This window comes from Lycium ferocissimum, unplaced genomic scaffold (assembly GCF_029784015.1).
Source record: "Lycium ferocissimum isolate CSIRO_LF1 unplaced genomic scaffold, AGI_CSIRO_Lferr_CH_V1 ctg4154, whole genome shotgun sequence".
In the NCBI taxonomy this organism is placed as follows: Eukaryota; Viridiplantae; Streptophyta; class Magnoliopsida; order Solanales; family Solanaceae; genus Lycium; species Lycium ferocissimum.
Genome location: NW_026725586.1, coordinates 10,366 through 38,227, shown reverse-complemented (window position 1 = coordinate 38,227; position 27,862 = coordinate 10,366). Strand labels below are relative to the sequence as shown.

Genomic DNA, 27,862 nt, shown 5'->3' with positions numbered 1-27,862 from the left:
CTTGCTTTTTGCTCCCAAAGGCATGCCTAGATATGTTGTTGGAAGTTCTCCTACTTTACCTCCCAACTTTTCTGCCAAACTTTCCAAATCTGTTACTTCATTGATGGGATAAATGAAGCTTTTCCCCAGTTGATATGTAGCCCTGATACTGCTTCAAATATGATGAAGATGACCCTCAGAACCAGTATCTGTTCTTCCACTGCCTCACAAAAAACCAATGTATCATCTGCATATTGCAAATGAGTTACTTCCAAGTTATTTACTAATCTGTTGTCCACCTGAAATCCCCTGACCCAACCTTTTACCTTTGCTGTTTGAATCATGTTACTCAAACCTTCCATTGCTAAGATGAAGAGAAATGGGGATAAGGGATCTCCCTGTCTCAAACCCCTCTGAGAGGGGAAAAAGCCATTTGGGGTTCTGTTAATCAAGACAGAGAATCTGACTATACTAATGCATTGCTTTATCCATCTGATCCATCTGGCACCAAAACCCATCTTCTGTAGCATTTGAACCAGAAAATTCCAATTCAAGTGATCATATGCTTTCTGTATATCTAGCTTACATAGAATTCCTGGTTTCTGGCTTCTCTGTCTAGACTCCACACATTCATTTGCAATCAGCACTGCATCCATGATCTGTTTGCCTTTGATAAAGGCCATCTGCTGTCTATCCACTAGCTTGTGAATAACTTTTTTCAGTCTTTCAGCTAGTAGTTTAGCTATGATCTTGTAAACCCCCCCTATCAGGCTGATTGGTCTGAAATCATTTAACTCTACTGCTCTCTTCTTCTTTGGAATGAGTGCCACAAAAGTGGCATTGAGGCTCCTTTCAAAGATTCCTTCTTTATGGAAATTCTAAAAAGCTGCAACTAGGTCTGGGCTGATGATTTCCCAGCACTGACTGAAAAATGCCACGGTAAATCCATCCGGGCCTGGTGCTTTGTCACCTGCACAAGCTTTTATGCTGTCCAGAATTTCTTGAGCTTCAAATGGTGCCTGCAGGAGGTTATTGTCAGCATCTTCAATCATGGGGCAATCTCTCATGTCTAATTGTGGTCTCCAGTCTTCTGTCTCAGTATACAATTTCTCATAGTAATCAACAATTTCCTCTTGCACCTCTGTTGGATCAGTTATTGTTTCTCCTCTAACCCTCAGCTTGTCAATTATGTTGCTTCTTCTATGAGCATTAGCTGTTCTGTGAAAAAAACTAGTGTTCCTATCCCCTTGTTTTAGCCAAGTTGCCCTCGATCTTTGCCTCCATTTTGTCTCTTCTTTTCTGGCTATATCTTCAAATTCCATGGTGAGAGCTAGCCTAGAGGCTATCTCTTCTTCCTCTAAAGCTCTCTGCTCTTATGTTTCCTCCAACTTAGCTAGTTGGCTTAACACTTTCTGCTTTTGAATTCCCAGATTGCCTTGTGCTGTCTTGCTCCATTCTTTCAATTTCCCCTTTAAAGCTCTTAGCTTTGTTACCAGAATGTAATCAGGTTTACCACTGTGGTTGAAAGAATCCTACCACCCCTTCACTCTTTCATTGAAACCTTCTGTATCCAGCCACCAATTTTCAAACTTAAAGTAGGAATTTGTTGTTTCCCAACCTCCACATTGCAACATTATAGGCGAATGATCAGAGGTCACTCTGTGAATAATGGATTGTTTAATATTTCTGAAGTTTGCATCCCATTCTTCAGAAAAGAGGAACCTGTCAATTCTTGCTGCTATTGTGAATCTGTCTCCTTTCTTCCAAGTGAAATTTCCCCCTGATAATTCCAGATCTATTAATTCCATATCCTCAATGAAATCAGAGAAATCCGTCATTGCTTTACTGATTCTATTGCAATTTTTTTTTCTCCGAAGGATGTCTGACAATATTGAAATCTCCACACAGCACCCACGGGCCTGAAATTAACCCTCTAGCTGCTCCAATCTCCCACCAAGTCTCTTCCCTCTCCACTCTATCATTTGGTGCATAGACTCCTGTAATATGCCAGTTGAAGTCTTTATCTATCCCTGAGAAACTGCAGGAAACAGAGTAAGCTCCCACACTGCTGAGTGTTCCTTCCCAGACCCTTCTATCCCACATTATAACAATTCCACCCCTAGTTCCACTTGCCTCCAATTGTACATAACTCACCCATCTATTCCCCGATACATCCTTTACTATTTCTGCAATTTCCCCTCCACTTTCGTTTCCTGGAAGCATACCACATCTGCCTTCCAAGTAAGTAATATGTTTTTGATCCTGTTTCTTTTCTTAGCACAATTCAGCCCCCTTACATTCCACGACACTATATTTAGTTTCATTGATCCTTGATAGCCAAATATCCCCCCTTACTCCTGGTACCATAACTCATGAATTTGGTATTCAACTCTAATCCTTTTAGCTCATTTATCCCCTTTCTCTTTATAATTTCCTGACCCCCCTGTTTCTCCTTGTTCTCCTATTTATTATTGTCAATCTTCATGAACAGCTCCTTTGCCTTCTCCTCGCACCCTTTGAAATTAACTCCAAATTCTGTACCCATACTCATTATATGTTGCTGAACCCAGACCGGAGTACTCAAAATTTGAGTGGTTCCTTCCCCAGGTAATTGAATCTTCAATGGTACTGCATCTTCTACTATGAAACTTGAATTTTCATCTTGCACCTTCAATTGCAAAACCCCAGTTTCATCTTTCTCTCTGTATCTTGCTATCTCCATTGGCGAGTCCCCCTCTCTTGGTTCAAGTTGGTTGAAATCGATATCTTTTACTTCTTGTATTTCCAGACTTTGGAACCTATTACGCTTGTTAATTTGTGATATATTTGCCTGAATTTCGATATTTACCATGTCTTCATAATGGGCCTCAGAATTTAATTGTTTTGTCTGATCCCCAACTGTTGGGCCTTTAATAGCTAGGCCCATATATCCCCCTTTTTTAATTTGGCCAGCTGTAGTTGATAAAGGTCCTTTCCCTTTTGCCTTCTGGTCACGTGCCACTCCATTTGAAATTTCCCCATCTTTCGAGGTGCCCACATGGGTTCCCTTAATATTAGCTAATTCTTTCACTAAAAAGGACTGGTTTCCTTTATTAACTGCTGGGTCAAAAGCCTCATCTTCTCTTTCTCCTATATTAACTGTTGGGTCAAAAGCCCCACCTTCTCTTTCTACTTTCTCTTCTTTCACGGTCACCGGAATTTCACACCATACCGGAATGGTGTATGTAAACCCCTCGCTGGTCATCTCTATTTCTTTCGGCACCATTTTCCGTCGCCTTTCACCTTGATACGAGCCCAGTGAAGATGGTTTTTGAGGGATGTCTCTTCTTCCGTCTCGATGAAGCCACCACACTGGTCTCCGATCTGCTTGAATAGTCCCTGGGACCACAAATTCATGGGTAACCCTAGAAGTCTGATCCATACCCAATTTCTCCTTATTTCTGCCGGCCAGCACCCTGTAGTTGGGTTCCACCATTCTAAATGCAACTTCATCTTTTTCCAGACCTATTCCCTTGACATTACGTGCTCTGCCGAAACTCTTGATGGAAGTTCGAACATGAAATGTCCATCATTCATAGCAAAAACATTTACCCCTATGGCTGATTTCCAGTTGTTGCATGCCCATCTCCTCACATCATTCAAGGTTGGGGTCTCCTGTGGTGGGCTCTGGAATTTTCCGACGAGGCATCTCTCTAACAGATCTTTCTCCGATTTCGAAGTTCCGCCTGTGATCTTAATACAGTCATCCACTATTTGTATCTGTGCCTGTTTTGTTGCCTCTGTCGTCCATCTATTGCTGATGCAAGCTTCTTTGAATGATTGGTCAAGCTGCTTCACGGTGTTTTGTTGAACTTGTACTTCTTCTGGTTCATAAATAAAGTTTGCTATTTTGTGAGCAATGTTCCCCCAACCAGCATTGAATGAGTTTCCGGTGTAATAATGATCGATTTGTTTTGTCCCTGCTAATTTTAACTCTCCGCATTAAATTCCTACTGCGTTCGACCCACTCGTACCAAGATTCTGCTCCATTAATGCACCTAGTAATGTCGTAAGACTTGAAACCTGCGTTGTAGAATATAATATTTTCCCCCATCGTACAAAATCTGGCCATGGCCTGCCGGAAAAGGACAGTTTTGACTAACTCTAGGCTAAAATAAGACTCTCCTCGTGGACCGTGCCTGGAAGCATTTTCTCTCTTACAAAGTGGTGGTTAGACCGCTCCAACATCATTTTATAGAAGGAAAATGATCGATGAATTTTAGAGAGATCTATTACATGGAACATACTCTTCCTTGGCCCTTGCTTTCCAACATGTAGACATAATACATTTTGCATCTCATTACTCGGCCATACACATTACTTAAAAATATTTATGCAGCATCATTTATCGAAAGAAAATATTTATGCAGCGTCTGAAATCCCAAATGTTAAATAACCATTCGAATATCACTGGGTGACACCTTGCTAACCTGCATTCCTTTGTGTTTCTTGAGTGATAAATTTGCCCTATTGCTTAGTTACTTTTCTAGAGGGGTGCTGATTGTTTGACCGGTGTTCTTGCTATCAACTGCTTTTTCTCTTTGTTGATACATTCTCCCTGTAAAACTTAAACCTTGTACTTGCAATTGTAAGTCTTACCTTCATTTCTCTGACCATGCCCTTTCTATTATTGCATCAACTCCTCTTTGTGGACCTATGAGTCACGGTCCAAGCAGATGACACATATTGTACGCTTTAACCCAACAGACTTCACGAATTTGTCCCTCAAGTTACGGCATCATCAAGCCCAAAAGAGCACGTACCATTTGAACTTGTCCCATGTCCTATGTCAGATTTGTCTTAAGGTATCATATGGACTCCTTCAGAAGCTTGCCAGCCTAGAAACCTGTCTCACCTTCTCTTTGACTCGCCATCATCAGCACGCCCTCCTTCATAGGCATCATATACACCCCCCACCTAGAGACACAATGTCCTCATAGAAATTTTCTCCACTATTTTTTTGTGGGAGTCTAACACTGATACTAAATTTATCACTGCCCAAGACAATAACACGTATTATTCGTTTTTCCTGAACAACACCTCATAGATTTGTCCATCGAGTTACACAATCCTCGAGGCAAAGAGCACGCATACTATGTGATCTTGTGCTGTCTTATATAACACTTCACTATTCTCTCTCTTTCGGATGTGAGATTTGCCTAAGGTGTCATTCATATACACCCTTCTTTAAAAGCTAGCCAGCCTAGAGGCCTATTAGTCGTTCTCCTTGACCGGTCCTCAATCCTCAGCAGAGCCCCTTCGTCATGGACGTCACATAATGTTACCCTTCATGTTCGTACAAACATAAGCAAATCATCTTGCTCCTCTAAGCGCATCTGGGAAATTGTGTTGAAGTTAAAATTAAAGGTTTTTGTATGTCACGGCCCAAATTGTCTAAGCCGCAAATGAACCTAATTCCAACCCGTCAGGCGAACCTGTTATCAAGCAATGTCCATTTTCAATTACAAAAAGACAGTATAATTTTTGAAAGCAAGTAGTGAATCAGAATCAAAGTTTAAAAGTCATAAACGGCCATCGACTGTCCCCAACAAAGTAGTGGCAAGGGTTGGCTCAAAATACTTACTTACTCAGCCTGTACAGATAACATAAGATCTAGATGTTTTCTTATTTTAATCCATCGTTTGGTTCACCTAACCAACGCTGATGTGGGGTTTGGCATGACCCCCTACCTGTTTATTTATCGATCCAAAAGTAGGCTCGGAGGAGGACATAAACCTTAGCCTTTAAGATTACATGATGAGTGAGAGTCCTTAATCAGTATATACAAGCACGTAACACGGTTAGAATCAAATGCACTAATATTCCACTTTTATCCATAACCGGTGCTCCAACATATTTGCGCGCACACTGCCTGGGGTGCCCAAGAAAGTACACTGACTCTAGAGAGACAACTCCATATCCACACGCCACATTGACAGCTCCCGTATCATAATCCGCACGGACAACTCACGTGCCTCAAACACAGCTACATGTGAAATCTAATAAGCAAATTATATGCATATGTATCATGCGTGACAACAACTAACAAGTAATCAATATGTAGCTCATAGTGTTACTCTAGTATGGGATCGATGCCTATAACATTATATCTAGCATGAAAAGATGCTCAGATAGTCATGCAACAAGTAAAGCACAGGAAAAAGACATGGGATATCGTAATAACCCCAACATGTAACCCCGGTATTCGCATATGCCCTCATCACTTTGCGTATACGCTATGATACGTAGAGCAAACAAGTCAATTTGGGAAAAATTCCCTCGTTAAGCTCAAAACCTTAACTTACTTCAGTTATGAGGCAACTCTAGTCCTCTTGAACCGCCTTTCCTCGCTTCAAATTGATCACACAAGCTCGATCTATTAAAAAGAATACTTTAAAGGTTAAATGAGCCCAATGATACCCATATTGAATTCTAGACTAAGTTGAAGTCAACGAAAAAGTCAAACCCGAGCACTGTGATTAAAATCCAAAATTGAGTATGCTTCCGGGTTACCCATAACCCTGCGTGTCCAAATCTACCATTATAAAATTATAAATCCGACATCAAATCGATCCTCAAATTCTTAACTTTTACTCTCTTAAATCTTAGGCAAAATCCCCACTTTCTACCTTAAAGTCTCATGATTTAAGTTTAAATTCAAGCGGGTAACTACACTATTTAACCAAGGACGAGTTTAGATCACTTACCCAAGCTTGTAAATGAAATCCTACTTTGATTCAAGCTATGCTGAGCTCCCAATATCCAACAATGTTGAAATAAGCTTAAAATCACGTTTCTGATCATATTCGTACATGACATAGTTATTAGCGCTATCGCGCTCAATGTGCACGATAGCGCTGGGCGCGGGTCAAATTACTCTGTCCGATGACACCAGCGCAATTGCGCCTCTTGTGCCTGGCATGCGTTGTGTGTGAATGCGCAGCCGTACGCGATAGCGCGGGCCTGCCTCACTCTAAGGCGATGGTTCTCCAATGGTGCGAAAATTCCTTCTGCGCCCAGAAAAAAAAAATCCTACACAATCTAGATCTGATTTTTGCTACTCAAACCCTATCCGAACCCCTAGGGGCCGAGCCAAAACCACCCAAACAACTCCTAAATTGTCAATATGACCTGTAGAAAGTTTCAATTACATAATTGAGCGTTTTCACCAAAAATAAGGGGTTGGTGAATTGTCAGTGTGTGGATTGTCAAATACAACCCTGCTGTGTATGACACTCATATTCTTATCTGTGCAACCTCGTAAATGACATATATTGCTAATGCTAACAGCATCTCAAGTACTCCATGAAAATACATCCTTAAATCCTTTCGAACTTCCACGACCTTCCCTTCAGAAGCTTCTGGAATTTACAAAGTCATCTAATGAAGCATACACAACCATTTCATCTCAATGGTTTTGGATAGAAAGAGATAGATCCTTCTAATTTTCAATTAGAAACTTACTCATCATCTGCAGATTCCGCTCTTGATCTTTAGATCAGGACAAGATATAATAGTCTTCAATGCTAATTGTTTTGAAACACGAAAGAAGGTTTTTCATTTAATCATTTAAAGTGAACTCCAATTTCATGTTTTGAATTTTATAGGTTATTGCTGTGCTGCTAGGAGGAATATCTATCCTGGCTGGTCATATTACAGCAGAACAACTTACAAAATTCATATTATACAGTGAATGGCTGATTTATTCTACATGGTGGGTGGGGGACAATTTATCATCATTGATGCAATCTATTGGGGCAAGTGAGAAGGTCTTTCAATTAATGGATCTCAGTCCTAGCGGTCAATTCATTGACAAAGGTAAAAGCATTTTCCAACTAGCCTCTTGTTTCACTTATCTACTCCCTGTGTTTATATCGAGTATCTTGGTGGGACATGGCATATTCACCCAATAAGAGTTTAAATGCATTTTTTAATGTTTGCAAGAAAGAAATGTACAATCCTTTTTGTACTTAGTTGTTCAGATTTTGGAAAGCCCTGTATGTTTGAACAAATAGGCGTGATGAGAATTTTACTTTTCAGTTGATATAGCATTAAAAAGAAAGTAATAATTGATTCCGTTCAGTCAAAGGGACATTATCTTGAGATGGTTCAAAAGATGAACTACGATGTGCAATTTGAAAATGAATTTTTTTACTATGGTTATTGTAAAACAAGTCACTTTCGCACACTTGGATTGGAATTTCCAATGTTTGTTATTCATTTGTTATGCTTGCCCTTTTTACTCCTTTGGTTGCTGATTGGCTATATTGTCTCAGTTACAAAATTTAGCTATTACTTGGTTTTATCTGTACTGCATATCCCTCAGGCGAACTGAATCTGCTAATGCCCGAATTATATGTTAAACTGAAACTAGGCACAAAATAGATTCACCAGTGTCGGTGTGCATTCATACTTTGGCTTTCTCCAAAGGGTCCATTCATGTCAAAGAACGATTTTATGATTCAGTTATAGGAAATTTTTTCCCATCCTGCAAAGGGAATACTTTTGAGGTATAAGTCCTAACAGATACCATAAGTTCCCTCTCTCTATGCTTAAGTTTCTTAGAGAAGCTTTATGAAATTGTCCATCTTTTTGAGACTCGACTTTATGGAAGATGTTTTGCAAAGGTGGCTCAATTGTTTCTTGTTTAGTTGAAATTTAAATGGTACAAGATGGTGTGTATATTATCGGGGGTGAAGGGGGAGGCATGTTTCGGTGTTCATAAGAGCAAGTGTTCGCAACTACAGTGATACGAATCGAATTGGGGAAGAACCAATTCAATCCAAAACGCGGAATTTAAAGATACGAAGAAAATGGGATGAGGAATAGAGGATAAAAGCAAGACCCAATTAGGGCGAATTTATGGACAAACCTAAGTATATTAAACTTAGACCCTTCCAATTGAATCCGATCCTAAAAGAACCACTACTATTTGACACTCAAGGCAAGAGATTTGATTTGAATCCACAAATGACAATCTCTTCATGAATATCAATGGACATAAAAGGTTCACAAACCAACAATGGAATCCACCATTAAATTTACTAAACTAAACTAAACCCTAGCTAAACAAACTATGATAATCCTATCATCACTCAAATATTCATCATCAAAATCTAAGTAATCAAAATCTAAGTAATGAAATGAAAGACAAGCTATACATACAAGCTAAGTAAAGAAGACTAATAGGCAATTACAATGCTACCTTTAATGAAGTAAGGGCTTTGTTTGGCTAGTCTTCTTAGTGTAGTCTTCAATTCAAGAATTGGCTTTCATTGGTCAAACACGCCCTCCTTGCATAGATGGCTCTTTAATCAACCTTGCGTACATGGGCCTTCTTGCAAGCATAACCTTCTTTGCACAAATAGCCAACTCCCGACCTTGTCCAAGTTTGCACATGTAGCCAATTTGCGTAAATGCCCCTATTTGCATGTTTGGCCACTTTGCACATTTGGCCCCTTTCTAGTAGCTTTTTCAAGCCTCGCCCAAGCCACCTCCCACACATCATAGGCCTCGTTGTGGGGCTTGTACGTGGGCCTCCAAAGGCCTTCAACGCCATCCTTATCATCCATGCCGCTTGTAGAGCTTGAAGTTCCATATCTTGGCCTTGATGTAAGTCTCGAAACGAGGCGTGCCAAGTAGGATCGTATCATCCTCCCTTTCTTCAAAAGGATTCGTCCCTCGAATCCGAACCTAGCAAAACCCAAGGGAAGACATACGAAAACATACTCCTCAAGGATTGAGGGTTAGCACACAAAGTAATAACCACACATACATGCCAAGGATGGACAAATTTGTGGTACAACCACACATCAATAGCAATCATGACTATCAAGTGCACACATGAGGTATCAAGAAGTTGATTCCTCCAAGGTTCATGACATGAGGATAGAGTAATAAAACCAATGGATGCAAAATACGAAGCATGTAATACTACATTGGTTCTATTTGACAAGAAGCACCATGGGAACTCATTAACAAGGTAACACCCGGGTCAAATGGGAAGTATAGCCACCTACTAGGGTCAATAAAACAACCAACTACCCCACAAGTGCCTTCCCCAACATAAGATGCACCCCCAACACAAATAAGAGCGTCATCATATGCAAACAAGTAATAAAGAAAGGTATCACTTAAGACAACTTCCTCATCTATGTCATCCCACAATGTAGCCTCACTATTAGGTTCAAGAATAAGATCATTCAATAGGCTATATTATGAAGTTGAACATGAAAGGAAGAATTTTCAATTTCTAGACAAGAATCACCTTCCTTTATAACACTTTCCTTCCCCACAAATGGATCACAATCCTTCAAAGGAAGATCTCCATCACGGGAAAGAGTGTCATCACTCCATAGTGGGTTATATGTCACATTATAGTCTCCAAAAGAAACCAAATGCTCAACATTACCAAACACCTCACTAGGTTCATCATTCCCAATAGTCATGTCAATATCAAATAACGTATTATCTATAAAGAGAGAAGGATCAATTAACATTGAAGTATCAAAGCATGCAATTCTACTCTCATAAAGACAACAATCACTTTCCACAATACTTTCATGCACACGACTAGGTAAATGATCAATTGTTCCAACATCATCACTAAATTGAGGGTCATTAAGCACATCAAAAGGTTCCTCAAATAGTGGATTTTCATAGCAAACAAATTGATCAACACAATCAACCACACTAGTTGGACGCAAATTGATCTTGCTAGAAGAATCAATCCGGTCATCGCTAGGATCAACTAGTGGGTGTCCTAACAACTCACATGACAATGTACTAACATGCAAATCATAGGGATCAACACTAGGTGGACACAACTTGAACTTAAAAGAAGAGTCAAGATAGTCATCAATAGGATCAACTAGTGTTGATCACCCATATCATACACATTGTCAATTGTCACAATAGCACTAGGCTCCTCACAAGGCAAAGATTCATTAAGCTCAATTAAGGACAAGCCATCAATTACACCCACTTCAACAACATGATCAATCACATCATTTGTGGTGTTAAGCTTAGCTATTTTACCTTGAAGTTCACATTCACCTCCTTTGCGTTGGTTTTTAAATTTGGAGCTCGTTTGCTCCTTCGAGAAGCTCTCAACCACCTCAAGAACCTTCAAAGGTTGAGGGTCATCATTAGGTTTGCTTCCGAGAATATCTGCACTATCATTAAGACCACTAGAGAAGAAAGAAACGTCACAAGGGTTAGATAAAAGTTGTGACAACTCCCTCACATCACTCCTCACATCCTCTCCTTTTTCCTCTCTAGAGTTGTCACTTTTCACTCCCTTACTCCTCTCAATCTTTTCTCTCACAATTTGTTGGGCCTTGAGTACTTGTTCTTGCATTTGGAGAACTAGCTCTATCATTTCCTCGACGTTTTCTTCTGCCCCTTTTATGTGATCTCCTATGCACTTGAAGTCTTCTCTTATCTCCTTGAACCCACCACTTGTTCTTGTTTCTTCTTTGGGTTCATTCCTCGCTTGAGGCCCCTCATTCCTCCTACTTCCTTCACCTATCGTCACTCCTCCCCTACCTTCCATAACATAACCATATTGGGAATTTTGTGCCTCCGGATTAGGGTAAGAATTATATGCCCTTGTGTTTCTTGAAGGAGGACATGTATACTCTCTTCTCCTTCTAGGCGGATTCCTAGTCGGCCCAATCCACACACCTATACCTTTTTGCTTGGAATAGGAAGTGTCACAAGCCGATGTACGTGAATATCTACTAGAAGATTCCTCATAAGAATTATATGCAATCCCATTATCTTCACAAGCATACTCACCACAAAGTGCATAGTCAATAGGCTCATCATCACCACATTCTTCCCATTCTTGCAAATTCTCACCGAGTGGTTCATATCGAAAGTGTGAGGAAGGAGCATACCTCAACTCAACCCCATGGTGTCTAGGATGAGACTGCTCATGTTCGTATCCACTAGAGGACTCTTCTTCATAATCATCCACTCCTTCTCCTTCATAAGCCTCATGAGGTGTTGCCTCACAATTGCCCTCGGAGTAGTATTCTTCACCCTCGTACAAGTTATGATCATATCGACCATGTTCCTCATACGACTCATGAGCACCATCACCATTATATTGATTGTAAGAATAGTGATGCTCATATCCCATGTCGTCTCCCTCATAGCCTCCGTCACCCTCATAGCCATACCCTCCATTGCTAGAGGCATAACTCTCAAAATCGTCTCCACAAGACTCGGAAGCTATGGATGACATCCTTATCTCTCCTTCTCCTTATGTCTCCTCTTCGTGTACCTACAAAACGAGCAAACAATATTAGTAGCAAAGGTTCCTCACGTCACTCGTATTTGCACTCAAGCTTACCTCTCAACCTAAGCTTCTTTCAAGGTTGGTCAAGAACCCTTTTAATCCAAATCAATTCACAAGATTGCTAACCTTTGTGGAGGAATAGATTCTTGTTAATCAAAAGATGGACGACTCGATAAAGGAAAAGGACTTGAGCCAAGAAGATTCAACGATATCAAAATGAGAAAAGCTTGAACAGAATTGGCACGAATGAAAGACGGACTCAAGAACTAGCATACACAAGTAGAAGAATTACTAATGCACACTAGTTGAAGAATACAAGAAACGAAATGCTAAAATCGGGAACGAAATAAAATTTCGGGCTCGGGTAGGTGATAACTTGAAAACACGACCGTGAAGCCTCAATCGATCCAAGGTATCAATTTGAAATAACGGAAATTTTTAAAATTCTATACTTTTTTTTTTGCTCCCTACCAAAGGATTAGGGACATAAAACCAACAAGCAATCCCAAGAAATTTTCTGGAATTGAAATGAATTAAGAACAAGATTTGAGACTTGAGAATGAGATGAAAGTGAAAGGAATCGAAGTTGAATCAAGATACAAATACCTTGAACTGTACTGTTGATACTTGGATTATACGGACCAATTGTACGGTGGCACTTGTATTTTCACGGTCCGTAAAATTTCTTACGGATCGTAGAATGGTCCGTCAAACAGTAACAGTATGTAGCAAATTTGGACTTCAATTATACGGTTGGCCAAAAAAATTATACGGTCCGTTAATTTTTATACGGACCGTGAAATTGTAACCGTAGAATAGGAACAGTAAGTGGGCAACTTGGCGTCCAATTGACGGAGGGATTATACGGACCGTGGAATTTTATACGGTCCGTATATTGGCACCGTATTTTAGCAACAGTAGCTCAAATTCGTGGCTCCCAATTCACGATGGAAATATACGGTCCGTGGATTTTTATACGGTCCGTATGTTTGGACCGTATTCCCTACAACAATGACGTCTTGTACTTGTTCAACTCGATCTTTGGTTGGATTTTCTGAATTTTCCTTGACTTGTTGGACCCACACAACCTAGTATTTTCTCCTTTGGGGTAGGAAAACACCTTTTGACAACTTTGGAAAAATTATTTTGGATCAAATGCAACCTTGGGTCATCTTCTTCCTCATGAAGATATGAAGATCTTCAAGAACATCAAGAACATTCAAATTTTCAACTACTTCAATTCCAACTCCAATTGACCCCAAATTTTGGACCTAGCCTCCCCTCCACCTAGAGAACAAAGCCCACTCCAAATTGAGACTAATTGAACACCTAAAATTGAAGACCCACTTGCTTGTCTTTCAAGTTCTTCAAACCTTCAAAATCCAAAAATGGTAGATCCCTCAAATTAACTCCAAATTAACTCAAATTTCGGATGTAAGCTCCTTTTCTCCTAAACAACTTGCTCAATACCAATCACAACTCAATTTTATCAAAATCAACCAAACCCACTTGAGTTCTTCAAGCTTTGATGAAGCTTCAATGGTGAAAACTTCAAAACCCACCCAAACAACTTCAAACTTCGGATTTAGATGTATTTCACCTCAATAAGCTCAAATTCAACTGCAAAACACTCAAGCAAACAACAATTTCAATTTTCGATTTTTTTTTTTTTGAATTTTCAAATTTTTGATTTTTTTTGGGATTTCCGAATTTTGATCCTAGGATTAGAAATTGTAGGAACAATCTCTTAGCCTATGCTCTGATACCAAATGATACGAATCGAATTGGGGAAGAACCAATTCAATCCAAAACGCGGAATTTAAAGATACGAAGAAAATGGGATGAGGAATAGAGGATAAAAGCAAGACCCAATTAGGGCGAATTTATGGACAAACCTAAGTATATTAAACTTAGACCCTTCCAATTGAATCCGATCCTAAAAGAACCACTACTATTTGACACTCAAGGCAAGAGATTCGATTTGAATCCACAAATGACAATCTCTTCATGAATATCAATGGACATAAAAGGTTCACAAACCAACAATGGAATCCACCATTAAATTTACTAAACTAAACTAAACCCTAGCTAAACAAACTATGATAATCCTATCATCACTCAAATATTCATCATCAAAATCTAAGTAATCAAAATCTAAGTAATGAAATGAAAGACAAGCTATATATACAAGCTAAGTAAAGAAGACTAACAGGCAATTACAATGCTACCCTTAATGAAGTAAGGGCCTTGTTTGGCTAGTCTTCTTAGTGTAGTCTTCAATTCAAGAATTGGCCTTCAATGGCCAAACACGCCCCTCCTTGCATAGATGGCCCTCTAATCAACCTTGCATGCATGGCCTTCTTGCAAGCATAACCTTCTTTGCACAAATAGCCAACTCCCGACCTTGTCCAAGTTTGCACATGTAGCCAATTTGCAGAAATGCCCCTATTTGCATGTTTGGCCACTTTGCACATTTGGCCCCCTTTCTAGTGGCTTCTTCTTCAAGCCTCGCCCAAGCCACCTCCCACACATCATAGGCCTCATTGTGGGGCTTGTATGGGCCTCCAAAGGCCTTCAACGCCATCCTTATCATCCATGCCGTTTGTAGAGCTTGAAGTTCCATATCTTGGCCTTGGATGTAAGTCTTGAAATGAGGTGTGCCAAGTAGGATCGTATCATATAGATGGAGAGGGTGTACAATCACTTTATTTCTGCCCGTAAAGGACTTTAGTTGCTCTTTGATGCAAAGTTCCATCAAACATTATTGCTGACCGTTTAGCGTACTGCGGACCTAAAATAAAGAACTTTTGATGGGAAATGTATATTGCCTTTCAAGTGCAGCATGGAGTAAACTTATATCAGCTGGAATAGCTCCCATTTGTGTGACACATACTCTGAAAAGAAACGTTTCCCAAATGCTCTAAATTCTCATCCTGCCCTGTGGATTGTTGTAGGAGCCAAGTTGGAAGGATTAGCAGGACGCATTGAATTTGTGAATGTTAGTTTCTACTATCCTTCAAGAGTGAAGGTATACTTATCATTTTGATCTCACAGCATGTGGTTCATTATCTGCAACTATTCCTCTTGACGAGACTCAAATACACCGTTCTAACACTTTAAACCTTTTCTGATTAGTAGAACTTTTTATATGCTAATAGGTTAAAATGTTCCCGTTTTCCGTCTTTGACTCTATAAGGAGGAAATGGTCTCCTATGGCCATTTACAAATTTGAACAGAGGAAAATGACCTTTTTCAGATCTCTTATGTGTAAAAATGAAGATCTCTTGTAAAAAGAACACAAAACTTAAAACAAAAATTTGTAAAGGACTACAAAACCATCATCTTTTCTGAGAGATTAGTGATGCTATGTAAGGTTTGCACTGTTGGTCACTTAATGCTTACTGGTATTGGAAGTGTATGATTACCCATAAATTGCATGTTTTGTTCTTTTTTTTTTTAAAAAAAAATAGAGCTCCCATTCATTTCTATCTTGTGAAGCATCTTTTATAGCCCATTGAAGTTGATTTTTCATTAACAAAAAAAAAAAAAAAAAAAAAAAAGAAGAAGTTGATTTTTCATCCAGCAGTTCTTATATAGGTTGTCATCATGCATGCACACATGAACTTAAAGAATTTCGGCGCTGATATGGAGTTATGTTGACACTGCCTACCCTATCTAAGAATGTTTGTATACGCGATTGCCTTGACTCAGACTATACTATGATCACTTGAAGATTTGGAGTATGAAGCTGTTGATATTTTGATTGTGGAACAATCTTCTTTACAGTTTCATTTTCTCGTTGATTTCATCTATATACTTTTTAGTTATTCTAGAAAACAGAATTTTGAGGCTACAATTAGAAAAGCTTACACTTGGCCTACTGAACAGGTGCCGGTACTTCAGCATATTAACTTCGTGGTGCATCCTGGTGAAGTAGTAGCACTTGTGAGTTCTTTAATTTCGAGCTGCCAATCTAAAATTTATTCTAGCTACTAGATTCCATATTTATGCATGCAACTTCTAAATGACGTACTCTCTCTGTCCCATTTTATGTGACACACTTTCCATTATAATCTGTTCCAGAAAACAGAAAATTCTATATTTAAAAATAATTTAGCTTTAAACTTCTCATTTTACGCTTATTAATGAGATTTAATGGCCGCAAAATTTTTATGACATGTTTAAGGCTACAAGTGTCAAAAGTCTTTCTTTCGTAAACTTTGTTTTCACTCAAACACCATCACACAAAATGGGACGGAGGGATTATCATTTTTTGCCCTTCCTTTGGAGTTATGGAACTACTTCCCTCTATGATCCTCATGATTAAATTGCTCCTTTACAATTTCTCGAGAAGCAGGTATTTTATCTATAATGTTGTCACGACCCGACCGGAGGGCCGTGACGGGTACCCGGTGCTAACCCACCCGGGCACCTCTTATCGTACATTCACATTTACATCTAGGTGAGCCACATATCTTAATCATACTTTCTATCCATCATTCATACTAATCTCTTTGGGCAACAATACATTTATATCACCATCAACCACTATGCCCATATCAATGTACATAAGCCGACGTGGCTATCAAAATGATATACAAAATATAAACCGACAAGGCTAAAGACATCTAACCATATACAACTGTCTACGAGCCTCTAAGAAGAGTAGGTAACATCATATAGGCGGGACAAGACCCCGTGCCCATGTATGTACACAAAAGAATAATACCAAAAGCCGTAGCTCCGATGAAATGGAGCTCCTCTAAGTAGTCCCCGAATAGGAAAGCTATGGATCAAGCTCGTCTCCCCGGCCACCGCGGCATAACGCAATATTCCACAAACAAAAGGACGTCAGTACGAATGTCGTACTGAGTATGTAAAGCATAATCAACATCATAATAGGAGCATAAGGGACAGCATAAGAAACAACATAAGATGGGAGAATCGGGAGATAGTAAAGCCATCATCATCATTACTTACTTGTCTTTCATAGGGACCTTCCATTTCTAAAGCGTGCTCGTGTACATACATACATATACATTCGTGTTCGTATTCATATTCGTACCCATGCTACCCGACCATGAAGGTTCGGTGTTTCGCATACCCGGCCATGACAAGGCTCGGTGATTATACATACCTGGCCCTACCAAGGCTCAGTGGTATCCGTACCCAACTGCAGTGGTGTGCGCGCAATAGGTATCATACCCGGCCATATAAGCTCGGTGTTACATAATAGTCATACATACTTAGACACGTATACTTAAGAGTCCGTAAGCATCATCAACATCATTACCATTATCGTTTTTGTTACGTCTATCCTTGGAGGATCAACCATCATATAAAGGACGCAATGGAATCATGAAAGTATCGAGGATCATGAGCTTTAGTAGCTTTAGAGATAGAATCATTTGGAGGACATTATGGAACTCATGAAAGGATATATATATATATATATATATAACCATATATTATTGAAAAAATATATATATATATATATATATATATATAGGTTAGCCTTACATACCTCTTTGTCTTCTTAACTATCTAACGTTCACCGTTAAAGCTTGAATAATCTACATTTAGAAGGATTCATACCATAGTTAAGCCTTAATGATACTCTTAAATTCAAACTAGAATAATTCATAGTCTAATGAAAATTGGGCAAAGATTTCCCCTATTTCGTCAACTTCCACCATATCACAAAACAACTCTCAACAACCACAATAACATCCATAATACACTCATAATATCCAAATCAAGTAATCACATTACACTAAGCCTTCAATATTCACCCTCATGTTCAACTCATACTAGCAACTTCATACCCATTTTAGCACATTTTCATATAATGCTTCTTCATCACCATTATTACCTTCCATAACAAGATTATATCCATATTATATCATGACTCAAGTTAGCTCACTACTTAAAACATCACAAAAGTTACATTTAGACCTCATTTTCTACTTTCTTCTTCTACCCAAGTCTTTCAACCTCATCATAGTCCAAATAACATGAAATGATCATAAAACTTACGTTCGATTGAGTAGGAATAACCTTTGGATGGAAATACTTCACTTGAAGAAAAACCCTAGCTTCAATCCATAAAGTTTTCTTGACTCTACCAACCCCTAAGAGCTTCCTTTTATACTTGATTCCCTTAGATTAATGATCAGAGCTTTTGATTTCCCTTGGATTCTTGTATATGAAATGTATGGAATGTTCTAGAGACTTGGAGAGAAGTGGAGAAGTGTGAAAAATGAAAATAATGAAGTGGGATCACATTTATATACTTGAAAATAACTCAGCCCGTCGGGTGTTATACGGACACTTATACGGTCCGTATAAGTGGCCGTGGTTCACCATCATGAAAAACATCTTCCTTTTCCTGTTGGGGGTTATACACGGACCCCTTATACGGACCGTATAAGTGGTCGTATAACTCCACTTCCCTGAAATGGTTTCCGTCATTTCGTTTGATCTCCAATCCTTATGGAACCTTCTTAACACTTGTTTAACACTTCATTACCAATCTAAGGAGAGTTACAACTCTTCTTTAAGACATCATTAAGTCAACATTAGCTCGGTACTTTACGGAATTTTTCCAAAACACAACATATACTTTGCCCTTCTTATAGAACTTTCTCCTCTTACTTCCAACATCTTTGAAATCTTATCTAGGATCGTTAAATAACCTTTCTTACTTATAGAAACATCGTATTCGTCTTACCCTGCATTAGCCTATCTATCATATGACGACATGAAATTTTTCCGAGGTGTAACAAATGTCCACAAGGGTGTGGCACGAAATGGTTGTGGTTTGTAGAGTAACTTTGAAGTTACTAGTTCAAATCACTAATCTTGGAAAAGGGTCCAAGCATGCGTCCTGAAGAATTTGTCATCTTTTTTTTTTTTTTTTAAATTGTTTATCTTACATCAACACAATAACAACAACAACAATTACACTCAATCCCAAACAAGTTGGGGTCACCTATATGAATCCTCACTGATCATGTTTTTCCATTTAAAATTCAACTCATATCATCATACCAAATAAAACTAAAAAGTAAAATTAAATTAAATATATGTAAATAATTGTAATAATTATATTAAAGTTTTTCCATATTTTTACTGGCATATAAATGTATGATAAGGTCAAAATACTTGTAGAAAAGAAATAGGTTCAAAAATAACATACTAACAAAACTGAAACCTATTTCCCAACTAGTAGATATTGTGAAGAAGTCCCACATCGGACGAAAACGGAATGAGTGGTCTCTTTATATGTCTTAGGTAATCCTCACCCCTTGAGCTAGTATTTGAGGTTGAGTTAGGCACAATATCTATTTCTTTACATGGTATCTGAGCAAGACCTATCCCAAATCGGGAGGGAGGGGTGGGGTGGTGGTGAAGAAGTTCCACATTTGACGACAAAGGGATGAGTGGTGTCTTTATATGCCTTGAGTAAGCTTTTGGCTACAGTTAGGCCTAAGATCCATAACAAATTATCACCCATACAAATCGTTTTCTTTCATTGTGCCTTATCTTTAGCTAATTCTCCATTGCCAAGAAATTGTGGGTCTTGTAAGACAACTTACTTCCATGTAATTATAGCTCTACTTCAACTTCTTTTAACACCTTCACTTACCATAGTTTCACACCTACAGACCAGTGCATCTATAGGTCAGTGCAAGATATGACCAAACGTCAAGCGAACTCTCATTTTATCCTCAATCTGTGCTACTTGCGCCTTTTACGAATCCTGTATGACCACAAATCCATCTTAGCATCCGCATCTATGCAACACTCATCTCATGGATATGTTGGACTTTACCGGCCCAACATTCACTACCATATAACATTGTCGATCTTATAACTGTTCAGTGGAACTTATATTTCACTTTGGTAGGTATCCTTCTAACACATACACCCTATTAGCACTTCTCCTCCATTTTTTTCATCATGTTCTAATTCTATGGGTAACATCGTCCTCTATCATTCCATTCTCTTGAAACAAGGAGTCTAGATATCTAAATTCGTTTGCATTTTTGCACCGCAATGTTCTCTTGTCTCACCTCAACTTTGCTCTTTCCGTGATGTCTAAACGTGTATTACATGTGCTCAGTTCTATTTCTACTTATCCTAAAAGCCTTACTCTCTAAAGTGCTTCTCCATATGATCACAATCGAATAAACGGAAGCAAATAAAAACAAGTAAAGGATAGGATTTAGAATAGACCCAAATATGTTCGCCTTTAGAAATAAAAGAGAATTGTTGATATTGTCCAACTTTTTTATGGATATAGATTTGTGTATATATTTATTTCATTGTTCGTCAATTTGAATCAATGACTGAGAAATGATTGTCATCTGTTATTTAGGTTGGTCTAAGTGGTAGTGGGAAAAGCACTCTGGTGAACCTTCTCCTTCGGCTTTATGAGCCAACAAGTGGGCAGGTAACTCTTGTAATGTTCAATATAATAATATATTGTTGAATTATGAAAATATAAAACAAAAGGGGAGCTTTGGAGCAATGGTAAAGTTGTCTCCATGTATCCTATTGGTCATGGGTTCGAGTTGTGGAATTAGCTATTGATGCTTGTATCAGGGTAGGCTGCCTACGTCACACCCTTTCCCATACCCTGCATGAACTTGGGATGCTTCGTGCATCGGGCTGCCCTTCTTAAAATATAACCCATCTTGAGGAAATTGTAGAAACTTGCATCATGCTTTAAGAAGCCTTGAGAAAAGCAGAGTGACCTTTGGTTCCACCTTGCTTTCTCTCACAAAAAGAAGTTCTTTTCCTAACAACTTGTTTTGGATCTGAAGATATTCATTGATGGCTACCCGATTAGAGATTTGGACATCAAGTGGTTGAGGGAAAGAATCGGATATGTGGGACAGGTTAGGCGCATACGTTTTTGAGTTTGGTATGGCTTTATTATATCATGTTACTAAGATATCTTGAACAGGAACCTAGACTCTTCCGCATGGATATCAGCTCAAACATAAGATACGGCTGTAGTAGAAATGTTAATCAACAAGATGTGGAATGGGCTGCCAAGGAGGCTGCTGCCCATGACTTCATTTCATCTCTACCCAATGGCTACCACACAGTTGTTGATGATGATTTGCTCAGTGGAGGCCAGAAGCAGCGAATCGCAATTGCTAGAGCCATTCTCAGGGATCCAGATATTTTAGTACTTGATGAAGCCACTAGTGCTCTAGATGCAGAGAGTGAACAAAACGTTAAGGTAGGTCTTCTAAAAGTCATTTAACGGATAGAATTGTTGTATTGGCCAATAAATATGCATTTTCAATCCCCATAGGGTGTGCTTCGTGCTGTCAGAAGAGAACTGAACTCAAACAGAACTGTCATAGTAATTGCACACCGGTAAGTGGCCTTTGTTCTTTTCTCAACAGAACCAAGTACTAGCTTGTAATATGGGCAAACTGCTATCTACAGGCTTTCGACAATCCAAGCTGCTGACAGAATAGTTGTGATGGAAAGCGGAAAAGTTGTTGAGGTAGATATTCTGGCTTTTAAACTTATGAGAGGGAGAGTAGCTAATATACATCGTCATTCAGTCTCCTTTCTTGTTACGATAGTTCTATGCTGTCTGATTCAACCTGTGCAGTTCTAACATTGCAGCATTACATCATTACATTAAGCCACCAATAAGACTAGTGCATTTACCATCATGGGAGTGGTCCAATCTGGGCTTGTTTTGCAACGCCAAAGTTAGTGTACTTGTAAACAAAAAGGGCTATTAGACTATAGTAGTCCATATAGTATCTATCAGGTTGAAACTGAAGCGTGGAATCTTGCAACCTGGAGGTTTGCATTCTTATTTATTTATATCTACCTTAATCTTATCAGAAAAAGAGCTCCCTAACGCTCAATTAAGTTCCGGTCATATAGCATGTCTTCTGGCTTTAATCACTCTAGTAATCTGACTTGGATGATCAACCTCTGATCTTACTTTTGCTACATTCAGATGGGTAGCCACAAAGAGCTTCTCCTCAAGGATGGCTTGTATGCTCGATTGACCAGAAGACAGGCTGATGCTGTGGAATGAACTCTTGAAGTTGACTGGCATAATCGTACTGATTGATTATTTGGCCTATTAAGTTCCTGATTGGATACTGCAGATAGGTTGGTATGTTTTCTTCCAGAGAAAATTTAGCAATGTCTATACAATAGATTAGATATAGGCTTTTGAATGAAGAAGGCAATATAAGATTAGTTGCAGATCTTGCAGTTCGACCATCTCAAATTTCCTCACGTGAGCAGGTTGGCTTCAAAGATCTTGCTGCAACACCGGCCAAAGCTATAAACATTTTGAGTTTTGACAAAGATTGATGTATAACATATTCAAGGGGTGCGAGTGATGTATAACCTGTTCAAAGGGACTTTTTCGACAAAGAGCAGATACTGTTGATCCATGTAAATAACTCAAAACCATGTCAGTCTGGTTCAATCTTCTTGAGCCGAAACTGAAAGGAAATACAAGCTCTTCTCATGATAGAGAAGCGTATTTGTTTACTGTATGATTGTATTAGATATTCTTAATTACACTTGAGGATGGTTTATTGGTTAAATTTAAAAAAAAAAAAAAAAACAATTTACTCTGTTTGCACATTTTGGTGCAAGAGCTAAAAATGTTGGCATATTCTGCCGTTTCCAAATCAAAGCTCCAATTATCATTTTTGAAAGAAACTGTTTGAGCATGATTGTGAAACTATTTCTTGAACCATATTAAAGTGATTTTGTTAACTAGCTGCTTTTTATTCAGAAAACACAAGGAAAATGCAGTTACGAACCAAAAAAGTAACAGGTTACTGCTTGTAGATCACTACTTACACCCGTTTGGTCCCAAATCTCCATCTAACACAATTTTTTGTCCAATTATGCACAATTTACCTGGTTTGACCTAATTCGTATATCTATTTTATAATTAAGATACTGTTCTCAAAATAAACAGACTGTCCTACTTTCTCTTTCAACATACTCTTCCATCGAAAGTGTTCCTCGCACAACTTGGAGCTCTCGGCTGACATTGCTTCTCCTAGTGCTTCTTCGTTCTTCAATTTAGGAGTGTACAAAGAAAACTGAGAAATCACACCAAACCGAAATTGGTTTGGTTTGATTTGGTTTTTAAAAAAATAAAGTCAAATCGAAATCAAACCAACTCGACATTACATGTATACAAGTTTTAAAAGTATTTTATACATAAAAATATTTATTGTAATGTAATTTACAAATATTAAACTTTTTCATAGTTTTTGTCATTTAAGATATTATGCAAGCATAAACTTATAGCTCATAAATGTTAGTAACTCATATAAAGCTCACACTAAAAATAAATCAACAGTAATGTTATCAAAAAGAAATTCAATTCAACAGTAGGAATATTAATAGTGTTGGATATCTACATTTTATTTTTGCATTGATTTAGACAATGAAAATGTATAACTTAGTTTTATTTTTTTCTTTACATCTAATTAATAGTACTTATCAGTCATACTTATGTTAGCATAGCTTAGTACTTTAAGATTATGTTTATATTTTAATTTGTTATCTCTTATTCAAACTATAGACTGTAAAACAGAAAACGTTTAAAACAAGATTGTAGTTTCGAGCCCACAGAAGACTGTGTTTCCTTAAGAAATTTAATCCCTTCACAATTGCCCAAGGTTTGAATTAACTCCTTCCAGGATAGAACGAAACTCTATTCTGCAATACTGACAATCGAAATTGCAGGACTTCAAAGAAAATCAACAAACTGCAGTAAATCACACGACACTTACTTTTCTCTTTGAAAACGATGCAAGAAGAGGGGATGAAGAAGATTGATTTTCAGAGAGTAAATATTTCGTGATTTGAGTGTGTGAAATGAGGTGCCTCTAAAAATTTTATAGCCATCTAACAGGTGCAAAGGTACCTGTTCGGAAAGAAAGTGACTGTTTGTTTGGTCGCGAATTTTAAGTTCGTAAAATGCACGTTGGGAAAAATGATTCCGCATTAGCTAAAAAAAAAAAGATTCCGCGAATTAAATAAAATAATTAAATTCCATGTGAATCAATATCAGAACAAGGAAATTAAATAATGAAAATGGAAAATAAATTTGGTTCAAAAGACTATCAATCAAATGATTTGACCAAATCCAAATCCTAATCCGAACCGGAAGCCAAGACGAGCGACGACATTGCGAGGGGAGATCCTCTTCTCAACTCTTGATGAGCTAGATGACGTGCGTCTACATATAAGCACACAATGTTAGTTTCCAGCACCAATGTGGGAGAAAGATCAATTGAAAAAGTAATTTTTCAAATTTCATTTCCCTCCATTTCCCAATTCACACGGGTCATTCGCAATGCCCCTATCTTGGGGTGGTACTTAATTTTTACCCTCAAATCGCAGTCTTTAATTTTTGCCCTTCGGCACTTTAATTTACAAAAAAGTGACTGCAAATACACCTGACATCGAAAAAACAAAAAAGAAAAATTCGGTCTACCCTTATCTATGACCTAATTTCTCAAGGCATAAGTTTATAGAAAATCTTCCTTATCTAGGATAATTACTATCGGAAATAAATTTTTCGGCATAAGTTGTGTAGTACCGAGCATATTAGTTACTACACAACTTATGCTGCATAATTTAATTCCTACAGAATTTATGCCGGACAAGGAAAATATTCTCTAAATTTATGCCTTGTGAATTAGTTACTACATAACTTATGCCGGATAATTTAATTCCTACAGAACTTATGCCCGACAAGGCAAAGGCTCTCTAAACTTATGACTTACGAAATTTTTTTGATAAGAAAAAATCGAATTCATTGCCTTTGTTGGGGATTGAACCCAGAATCTCTAATTTCGTAGACTAGCGGATAAGGGTACTTTGGCCCACAAGTGTTCATTAAATGAGAAAAAAATTAAAGACCAGCGACTTGAGGGGCAAAAATTAGAGACCAGTCTGTATGAAGGGCAATCCGCGCAAAAAAAATAAAAAAAATAAAAAAAAAGAATTCACATTTCATCTTTAAAACCTACCACTTAATGTCTTTAAATCCCAACAATTCCCCACAAGAATGGGTGATGGCTATACTTGAAAAAAAAAATGCATGAAAAAACTGTGTGAGTTACAAGTAAGAGTTAATCACATCTGGGTAAATAGATTTTCCTTTGAACTTTTCGTAGTGAACATACATTAGATATACTTGATCAATCGATATATTTGATATCCTTGAACCATCGAGCTCTGATGTATATCTAGACAACATATGCCACACAATTAACCCTTAACCATTCTTGGTTCTCATTGTTGTGTTTGTTTCAGCCATGAACACCACCTGGTATCATGAGTGTGTAGAGAACTGGCCTTACACTAATTCTTCTTGTAGTGGTTTACACTTCACACTCACATAGGTGATTCTTAAACATGTAACCCATAGATACACTGTTTGCTCATTTCATGTCAAACTTAGAAATCATTAAAAAGCCTTAGTGATTCATCCTTATTCCTGAACATTGTCTTATCATGAGAATTGATTGAGTTTGATGACAATGTTGAACCATCATTCATAACTATGTTTGATCTCATTGACCTCCTTGGGATCTCCAGTTAGCTAGGTGGAGTTACTATTATGATGATTTGTTCTTGCCATAATGTTACATCCCGTATTTTCGTACATTAAGTTGCGTCGCAAGTAAGTCGTCGTAAGCTGGGCGAGAAATGTCATTCTTAAGGTTGAAGTGTTTAAAATAAGGTTTAGGATATATTGGAAGGATTGGAGGTTGAACGAATCGAAGAAAATGCGTTTCGACAAAGTTCATCGGTGAGGGGCAGGATGCGGCCGCATAAGGGGAATGCCCCGCCGCATCCTGGCTGAATTTGAGTGGTAAATTGGGAAGTTTATAATTCACAGGTGTCGTGCACTTTGTGGTGCAACAAGTGGAAAATGTGGCCGCAAGTGCCACCGCATCCAGAAGCAGTAAGGCGGTCCAAGAGGTGTTTAAATCGGTTGAGGCCCCATTTTTCATCATTCTCACTTCTAAATTGATCCCTAAGCCCCCTAAAGGCTCCCCAAGCGTTTAACAATCAGTTAAGTAAATACTAATAAGGTCTTGATACCAATCTACCTTCGGGAAAGTCAGTGGTGCTTGTTAAACTCGTCTCTTTAGTGTGTTGAGAAGTTGAAGATTGGTCTCAAGTTGTAGAAGGATATAATTCTTGTATCTAAGGTAAGGAATCTTCTATTCTTGATGTATATGAGGTTGTACAAGTTATAGATATATTAGTTGTATGAAAATATATGGAATGGCAACTAGAAGTTGTAACTAGTGTTGGATATTGTTGTGTTGGATTGTTGGGATAGTTCTTGTGTTGTTGTAGTGCTGGATATGGGATATTGATGATGTTTTGTGTGTTTTTGTGATGCTATGAACTTGGGGAAGTGTAAAAGAAACAAGGGATGTGTTGTCCGATTATTTACTGATACGAACCCAACACGTGCAAAGCCTTTCACAAGAAGTTAAGCAAGAGAACTTCAAGAGTTGCAAGCCTTGTTCATGAAAAAGGATGCCTTGGAGGAGATTGGAGAGAAGACTTCGCGGATTTACAACGTTTGGGAGTTGGCATTGGAAGAGTTGCAAAGTGGCTAGAAGCGTAAAATGGCTAAAAGTGCAACTATGGGGCTAAGATTGCAATTGGAGGTCATACTTGCAAGTTATGGGGTTAGAATGGCAATTGGAGGTCATAATTGCAAGTTATGAGGCTTTGGATGCAATTGAAGACCCATGTGGGTATTTTTGCAAAAGAGCCACTTTAGGGCCTTTTTGTGTAATAGGCATTAGTATAAATAGTTCTTTTCATCCATTTGGAAGACTTAGCTTGGATATTGTGTGAATTTATATTTTGAGAGATTTAGTTAATAGATAGTTTGTTTGGTTGATTATTGACTAAGTGTAATTTCTTAGTTGTGCATTGAATTGCAAGTTCCATTGAATTCATATTAGGTTGCTCATTTGTGGAATCATTTGAGTCCTTTTCTTTGAATTCAAATTACTTAGGTTCTTAGGGTTGAATCAAATTGGGAGGGATTGGGTTTGATATACCCAATTTTGCCCATAGATTTACTATCCTTTGGGTCTAGTATCTATCCTTCTATCTCCTCTTTTCCAATTTGTCCAAGTTCCTTTTATTTTCTTTGTTGTTTTTGAATTCTTAGAGTTTCCCCTAGGTTGAATCTTATCATTTGGTATCAGAGCATAGACTAAGAGATTGTTCCTAGACTAAGAGATTGTTCCTACAATTTCTAATCCTAGGCTCAAAATTTGAAAATCCCAAAAAAAAAAAAAAAATCAAAAATCCCAAAAAAAAAATTCGAAAATCGTTTTGTGCTTTGATTTTGTTGTTTTTGAAGTTAGATATGAGTTTGTTGTGGTGGGAAACATCTAGAAACGAAATCTGAAGCCATTTGGGTAAGAATTGAAGTTTCCACCATTAGAGGTTCATCAAAGCTTGACGAACTCAAAG

The 27,862-nt window shown here is 38.2% G+C and overlaps 1 protein-coding gene across 6 annotated transcripts in view; it reads left to right on the top strand.

Moving 5' to 3' along the window:
* Positions 1-22,984, top strand: part of LOC132044300 (ABC transporter B family member 26, chloroplastic) — a 30,859-nt gene extending 7,875 nt beyond the window's left edge. Inside the window, exons 10-19 of one of the 6 annotated variants that reach the window (XR_009412100.1) lie at positions 7,626-7,836; positions 15,277-15,350; positions 16,211-16,267; positions 20,703-20,777; positions 21,151-21,225; positions 21,294-21,575; positions 21,651-21,715; positions 21,788-21,848; positions 22,320-22,477; positions 22,616-22,984. Coding sequence is in view for 2 of the 6 variants with exons in the window: in XM_059434786.1 (XP_059290769.1) it covers positions 7,626-7,836; positions 15,277-15,350; positions 16,211-16,267; positions 20,703-20,777; positions 21,151-21,225; positions 21,294-21,575; positions 21,651-21,715; positions 21,788-21,848; positions 22,320-22,400 (981 nt within the window). In the remaining 4 variants the exon portion in view is untranslated. Of the gene's footprint in view, positions 1-7,625; positions 7,837-15,276; positions 15,351-16,210; positions 16,268-20,702; positions 20,778-21,150; positions 21,226-21,293; positions 21,576-21,650; positions 21,716-21,787; positions 21,849-22,319 lie in introns of all 6 variants that reach the window. The other 5 variants (XR_009412102.1, XR_009412099.1, XR_009412101.1 and 2 more) reach the window with 5 other exon arrangements.
* The last annotated feature ends 4,878 nt before the right edge of the window (positions 22,985-27,862 follow it).